This window comes from Chinchilla lanigera, unplaced genomic scaffold (assembly GCF_000276665.1).
Source record: "Chinchilla lanigera isolate Chin_1 unplaced genomic scaffold, ChiLan1.0 scaffold00043, whole genome shotgun sequence".
NCBI classification, from domain to species: domain Eukaryota; kingdom Metazoa; phylum Chordata; class Mammalia; order Rodentia; family Chinchillidae; genus Chinchilla; species Chinchilla lanigera.
The window spans coordinates 6945505-6953623 of NW_004955444.1; the positions used below are offsets into that span (position 1 = coordinate 6945505).

At 40.4% G+C, this 8119-nt stretch overlaps 1 protein-coding gene across 3 annotated transcripts in view; it reads left to right on the top strand.

The window, feature by feature from the left end:
- LOC106149348 (chromosome unknown open reading frame, human C8orf89) overlaps positions 1-8119 on the top strand; it is a gene marked incomplete at its 5' end in the record, with an annotated part of 35920 nt that overhangs the window by 26873 nt on the left and 928 nt on the right. For all 3 annotated transcript variants that reach the window (XM_013518128.1, XM_013518130.1, XM_013518129.1), the window contains 2 exon segments: positions 1708-1861; positions 4855-4910. In XM_013518128.1, the coding sequence (XP_013373582.1) occupies positions 1708-1861; positions 4855-4910 (210 nt within the window).

The following is an 8119-nucleotide window of genomic DNA, read 5'->3' on the forward strand; positions in this document are numbered from 1 at the left end:
GCAAAAGACACCAGCTGGTTCATGCTCCAGCTCTCCAAATCTATTGTGGAAAAGTGAATGTGTGTTTCTGAGAAAGAGAAAATACTTTTTCCAAAAGAAGAAAAAAATCAAAGGTTGCCAAGTAGCATTTTGATGTCTGATGTGATAACTCCAATCTCAGTAAATACTATGCTGCAGTGCCAGACTTGCTTAGTAGAAGCTTACCCCAACAATGTTCTGTGCTTAAAGACCACAGACTTCCATATCTTCATCGGCTGTACCCATTTAATGCCTTGGCTTCATATTTTTAAAAATAATTTGATGATCTCTTTGTCTATTGATATGTGAGGTCAGTAGAAGCAGCAATATGGATACTTAAATTTTGCTATTTATAGATTTAGTCTAAAATTTGGGGGGCTGAGGGTTTAGCTCACCTGCCTGGCAAGTGAGAGGTCCTGAGTTCAATTCCTGGTACCCTTCCAAAAAGTATTTCATGGAGAGAAAATTAATACCTAAGGTAAAATCCCTTTATGTTTTGTGGAGGTGTTGGCTACAGTATTTATGAGACAGATATGCAGAGATAAGGGGCTTCTGGGGACACAAGCCCCAAACCTCCTGGAATGCATAAAGATTGAAAGATAGCAGACAGGGCCACAAGTCCAAGAAGGATCAAAACACATTGCCTTAGAGAATGGACCTTCTGGCCCTTGTTCTGCCCGTACTCCCATGTATTACTTAGATTGGCCCTAAGGTCTGTCACAGAGCAGACCACCCTGTCCCCTACATGAAATCCCGCACAGACATACTTTGTCCTTTATCCTTGCTTCCTGGTTCTATCGACAAAGAGCCACAGAAGCTTCCATCTGGGGCTGGTTCTTCCTGAGACGCTCTCAGGCTGTGAGGTCTTGGTTAAGGCGGCCCTCTGTGCTGTCCTGGAGTTTAAACTGGGCAGCGAGCCCAAGTAATCTCTCGGCCTTTGCACCGCACCAGTCATTAACTGCGAGTCTTTCCCTGTTAGCTCAGGTCGTCATGTATTCATACCTCTTCATTATTTACATAAAACAGGAAAGTGGAACGATTCACAGTAGTAGATAATACAAGACTTTTTTTGAAATACTTATTTTTTAAAATTTTAAAAAAATTTTAATGTAATACAAATAGATATTAATAAAGAAAATTTAAAAATTATCCTTACATCTATGACTTTTTTTTTTTTTTACCTCTATGACTCTTGAAGCTGCTTTTATTTAAATAAGATGCTAACATTCTGGCTAATTCTCTTTTTGTGTGTCTTTTTTTGAGACGGGGTTTCACTATGCAGTTCAGGCTGCCTTGAGCTCACTTTGTAGCCCAGGCTGGTCTGGAACTCACAATGATCCTCCTGCCTCAGCCTCCTGAGTGCTGGGATTATAGGCATGCACCACACCTGGCTATTCTAGCTAATTCTAATTTAATAAAATAATGAAGGTAATGGGCAGTGACAGTTGAAGATCTGGGAAGCTGTCATTTTTTCCTTATTCTAGTTCTTCTTAATCAATTTAATCTTCTTCCTCTAGTCTTTTTGGTAAAATTTGAAAAATATTCTCCGGGGAAAGGCCCTAGGTAAATTATAATTGCTTTACTTTCTTTACTTGATGATTGATATGTTACATTTTATTATTCATTTTAGTATACAGTAAAAATGGTATATATTTGACCAAGCTACTTGTGATAATATTTTTTAATTAGAATACACCACAACATTTGCTCTAGAAGAGCCTGAAGAATATGTCAAAGTGCCACATTTACCAAGATTGCCAAGTTGCCACAAGGGTGTAAGTTCATCTCCAGTGGAGGTTCACAGACAGCTACTGCATGCTCCCACGGAGATGCCTACAATCAGGTAGATCATTGCTATCCCACTCTTGCTGGGTGTCCATTTGTAGTAATACTGCTGAATGTAGAGGCCGTTCTGGCCAATGATCTAGTTCTTTCTTGCCTGCTTTAATTGATGAAATCTAAGTTAGCCATTTTATTCAGATTGACAAGTAGCCACTTTTCTGTTTCCCAGTGCTGTTGGCGGAAAAGGGGTGAAGACTTCCTTTAAAAGAATCTGATTGCCTTTGCCTAGATCATGCCTGTGAGAGCGCTGGGATATTTAGCATGAAAAATTTTAACTCTGTGCAGCATAGCAGGTTTCTGTCCCCTGAATATCAAATCCTGTGCTTCTAGAGTGACTGAGGCAGTGCTAGGAAAGATTCTGAATGATGTCCTGGCCTCATTAAAACTCAACACTCACTATCAGGAATGAACTTTTGAGCCAGAGAAATCGCCCTGACTTTGAATTATTACTATTTAGAAACACTTCCCACTTCCTTGTCATAAATCAGACCAGGGTTCCAGTGAAAGAAAACCTTTCCCTAAAAGATCTATCTAGAAGTTATCTGTAACTAATAAAGTCTCACATTCTGTTCAATGTCAATTTATTTGTTTGTTTGTTTGTTTATCTATCAGCTGGTTATTGAATGTCTACTACTTGTTCACTTTGCCAGCCTTAAAAATTGGAGGTATTTATGGCATTCTAAGTTGCAACTTTCTTTAGGGGAGTATTTATATTTTCATGTTATCTTCCTGCCATAGCTAACTTTATAGTCATCCCATCATATGCAGCATTCATGACTGGAATCTTAGAACATGCAGTGTGCCAAAAGATGTACATATATATGGGTATAGTTTAGTGGCACAGATGCCTGCCTAGCAAGCACAAGGCCCGGAGTTCAATTCCCGGTACAAAAAAAAATGTATATACACTTCAGCAATTCGCCATATTAATAAATGTCTGGAAGCCCATGGCCACCACTTTGAGCATCTCTTCTAATTATAGAGGCCAAAGGTAATTTGCATTGATCTCACGATGTCTCAATCAATTTAGTATTAAAATATTTATACAAAAAATATTTATACAAGTTTTTCTTTACCCGATGTATACATTTTTTGGTGGACTTTTGTATTTCTTAGTCAAGTGTGGTGGAGCATGGCTCTAATCCCAGCATTCTGGGAGGCTGAGGCAGGACAATTGAAAATTTGAGCCAAACCTGGGCTACTTATCAACTTGGTGAGACCCTATCTCAAAAATAAAAAATAAAGGGCTGGAAGTGTAGCTCAGGGTGAGGACCCTGAGTTCGAACTCCAGTGTCTTACACACACACACACACACACACACACACACTGAAGAGGAAAGGTGACAAGGATAGAAAGAAGGGGAACCATGAGCATAAGCCCTGCTGAGGACTGTCAGATCCCGTCATTACCAAGAAGCCAGTGTCCCCACACCAACTCCCTCCCATTGTCCTGCCAGCGTCCTTTGAGGAGGGGGAGGGGTGGAGAGGCCTGCGTGGCCGGGACGTGGATTCAGTGTGTAAAGAAACCGGAAGCCGGGGTGGCGCCCCTGGAGTGAGCCCGTTTGACCTCTCAGTTCTGAGCCTTCATTTTGCATCTTGCTGTTTCTCTCTCTTTCAGTTTGGCTTGTTGGTTTTACATTTGTGATTTTTTTTTTGGAAATTATTTCTAAACATTTGACATTGACTTGCATGAAGGATAATCTAAATGCATTTTATTCGTGCTATGACAAGTGTCCGTTATATATAAAGCGGAATAGTGCTGACTAGGTTACTGAAAGTACATGACGCCTTGCAGACCGTACACTCTCTTTCTTCACACCCGTCTTCATTGTAGCCATTCTCGCGAGAACATGGCCGGCTGCCTGCAGGTGTTTTATTCCCCTCTGCACACTGCGCAGTGCTGGGTGAAGGACCAGTCTTGGCAAAGGAGGGCAGTACTCTTGTTTGTTCGTCCTGTGTGTAAACCCCTTCGTTTCTTTTTCTCCTTCCATATGTGAATATTTGATTTAAAAGCTCTGACACAAGTCTCATGTTTTCTCAAATTTGTGAAAGGTGACCAAGAGTTTTCAGTGAATCTCACAGCACACCGGGGAACTATAACATAATAGCAACCTCAGAGGTCAAGAGTATTTAAAAGTTGCTGCTGACTTTTAAATTTAATATGATTATAAAAAATCTGGAATTCTTAGGATGGTTCAGTCAGAATTGTTTCCCCTAATAATCTTGTTAATATCAAGGTCTATTACAGTTGGAGCAAAAGTTAATTGAGGGCCACCCCATTCAGGACCCTTCCTGGAAATCCAGTAGCTATTCTCCTTCTCCTTATTTCTAATAAAACTTTCCTTAAAAAGTTAATTATCATAAATTTCAGATTGCAGGGATCAATCGATTAAAAGTACACAAAGAAGGAATCCTTGATATCTGACACATCCACATAACCTGTCACTCTTGACTTCCCTCCTTGCTTGGGTCCTGACCACAAGGAGTTGTAATAAAGACGTAGAAGCTGCGTGTGGAGGCATGCCAAGATGAGCGTGTAGGTCTCTGATTGGATTAGCTACAATGGAGGGTTTTTTTTTACCCATTTATCTAATTTCCATATGGTATCTTTTAACAAATTAGTTTAGTGTTGGGGTGTAGCTCAGTGGTAGAGTTTGTGCTCAGCATGTTCAAGGCCCAGTGTTTGATCCCCAGCACTAAAAAACAAAAATCAAGACCACCAAGTGTGTTTCACTGTATATTTGTTGCTTGCCTCTTCTTTTTTTTTTTTTTTTTTGGTGTGTTTTTGAGACAGGGTTTCACAATGTAGTTCAGCCTGGCCTTGAACTCACTTTGTAGCCCAGGTAGACCTCAAACTCACAGCAATCCTCCTGCCTCAGCCTCCCTGTGCTGGAATTATGGGTGTGTGCCACCATGCCCAGCTTTGTATCTTTGAAAGTGAATACATATTCTATATTTATATATGAGCGATTTTATAATAATATATAATTCTTAGGATAAAGAAGACTAAGAAGACATGTACTATGGCACGATTTCAAGAGAAATTGAAAGGTAAACTGGTTCATTTTTCCTACCATATGTCTTATTAGGGTGTCACACTGTTTTTGTGTGTGTGTGTGTGTGTGTGTGTGTTTTGTGTGTTTGTTTTGTTTTGTTTGAGACAGGGTCTTGCTATGTAGTTTAGGTGAGTTTTGAACTCACTATGTAGCCTGGGCTGGCCTTGAATTCATGGAAATTCTCTTGCTTCAGCCTCCCAAGTGCTGGGGTTACACGTGCGCACCACCATGCCTGGCTGGGTGTCACATTCTTATTTCATTTTTAGACTCATTTTCTTTTTATCGATTTGCCTTTGTTTTGTTGATGCCTCTCTAAGGCTTCATTCTGTACACTTAGTGGATGTTGGGTCCTGACGTTCATACATTTATAAATGTCAGGGCTCCGGAATGGGCCTTTGTGTCGCTTCTGCCAGTTCATAGCTTTCACACTGGTCTTACGGTTTGAGTTTTCTGACTTTTTAAATCCTTCAACATTGTGACAGAACCTTAAAACCTTGACCTCTAATCAACCACATCACTTCCTTCTTTAAAGACAAAACTCCCTGCAGATATTTTTTCTTTTTCCAGTACTGGGAATCGAACTCATGAGCTTGCGCTTGCCAGGCAGGCGCTGTGCCGCTGAGCTAAGTCCCCAGCCCCTATCCCTGCAGATTAGTGTATGAATTTCTTAGCCTGGTTTGAACTTTCACCACTTTCCCCTCACTTTTTATTCTAACCTTATCAACTAACAAGTTTTTTTTTTAATAAATCTTGTGTACCAAAGACACCTCGCTATAAAAATTTATTCATATACCAGTACTTTGGGTCCCCTTAAGTCAATTTATTCCTAAGTTGGGGGTTAGTAAAGGTGTTTACCCCTTTACAGCACCATGATCTATTCCTACCATATTCAAAGAGCGAGCTCTCCTTTGAAATTTTAAAATCAGGGCTTCTCACCTCCATATTTCTGGTATATTTCATCAGAATTTTGTTTTTCAAAAGTGAACACTGAAAATCTGTTAACTGGAGTTATTACAATTGTTAGCGATGGCTACAAGATTATGGGGAACGTCCTGGCGGTTCTGGCATCTACACTTACTGCCTCTTTCCCTACTTGCCTGTGTTGCATGAGCTGTTGTACTAACATAGTACAAGTGCCATAATGCATGCCCAGCGTTTATGTTCTACAACTCAGTAGTTTCCTCAAGTAATCTCACCAGAGTTAATGGTGAGGGTCCCTGAGCTCTGTGGTCTAAGGTCTCCCATTCGGTCAGTTACATCTGCTTGTCTTTTGTTCGTTGTCTGTGCAGGCCAGGGTTTTCCAGCAGTAACGGTATTGACGTTTTGACTCAGATGGTTATTAGTCGTGTGATGTGTAGAATTCAAGTTTGGCCTGGTGGTGCATGCCTCTAATCTCAGCAGGCAAGGTCCGTGGGAGCCTCAGCACTTGGGAGGCTGAGGCAGGTGAATCACAGCAAGTTCAAAACCAGCCTGGGGTACACAGTGAGTTCAAGGCTAGGCTGAACCACATAACAGGTCCCTGTCTTAAACAAAAACCAAACCAAAGCAAGACAAAACAAAACTGAATAATCTGTTGCGTTTACCCATTAGATGCCAGTAGCATCCCTCAGTTGTAAAAATTAAAAAAATGGGGGGTGGGGATTTAGCTCAGCGGCACAGCGCCTGCCTGGCAAGCCCAAGGTCATGAGTTCAGTTCCTGGTACCAGAAAAAAACAAACCAAAATAAATACATAAATAAATAAAAATTTTAAAAAATAAAATAAAATGTCCACAAATATTGCCCAGTGTTCACAGGGTAGCAGTCACCCAAGCAGAGAAACACTGGTCTAAGTATAAAACCTGTAACATTATGTTATTTGGTGTTTGTCCTTCAGACTAGCACACAATTCACACTTTACTTATGTGTGTCAATTATTTCCTTATCAGTTTAAGACTTTTTAACCCTTATTTGCTTTTATCATAGTTATAGTTGTCACCAGGCATGGTGGCACATGCCTGTAATCCCAGCACTCTGGAGGCTGAGGCAGGAAGATTGTTGGGAGTTCGAGACCAGCGTGGGTTACAAAGTGAGCTCAAGGCCAGCCTGAACTGCATAGTGAGACCCTGTCTCAAAAAGACAAAAACAAAACAAAACATAGTTATAGTTGTCTTCTTTTAGCACATTCATCATTTCAAATGAATAAAAACTGAAATTACTAAGTAAAGCCTCGATGGACAACCTTAGTAGCAGCCTGAATTGACTTGCTAGTGACTTTGTGAATTCAGTCTATGTGAGTTCATGAAGAAAGGATAGTTCCTTCCTCTGGATTTCCACATACCACAGGTAACTCTTGTAACCAACAAGCGATGTAAAATAAAACATAAGTGTTCATCAGAACAAAAGACATTGTTTATCATCTTGCCCTCAATGTACATAGCTGTCTGTTTTCCAGGAAGCCAACTCTGTGGCTTTTTCAGGGTGGGTACTGCTATGGTTTGGATATGTGAATCCCTCCAAAACTCACGGAGGACCCTAACGTCCAGTGGGATAGCATGAAGACGTGAGGCCTTCTGGGAAGGATTGTCATGAGGGCTTTGCTCTCGTGAGATTAGTGCTTCTGTAAAAACCCTGGTGGGAGAAACCAAAAGAATAAATAAGGACTAAGATGTGCAGTATTGTGAAATGGGAAGAAATTGTTCAAAAGGAAAGCGGAACTAGGTGGGGGGAGGGACAAAGGAAGGAAAGGAAAAGGAAAAAAAAGATTTAACAAAGGATAAGAGGGAAACAAAGCTTTATACATAAGGAAGGGAAGAGGGATTGAAGGGAGGAAAGGGGATGAGAAAAAAAGAAGAATCAAAATATATGTAGGGACAAATTACCTCTGATGAATATGACCATTATGTATATCTAAAATGCACCAATAAACTTCATTTGAAAAATAAATTAATTAATTTTCAAAAAGAGGGTGAAGCTTGGGGATCTAGTTTTCTTCTTTTTTCTTCCCGAGCTGGCGAGCACCACAAATGCAGTGCCAGGTAGAAATGAGCCGTGGACATCTCTGGCTTGTTTCTGATTTTCAGAGGGGAGGCCTTTGGTATCTTCTCAGTAAGAATGATGTTTGCTATAGGTTTTGAGTAGCTGTCTTTTAGTAAGTGAAAGAAGTTGCCTTTAATTTTTTCTTCATAAATGCGAGTTGAATTTTGTCAAATGATTTTCCTTAATCG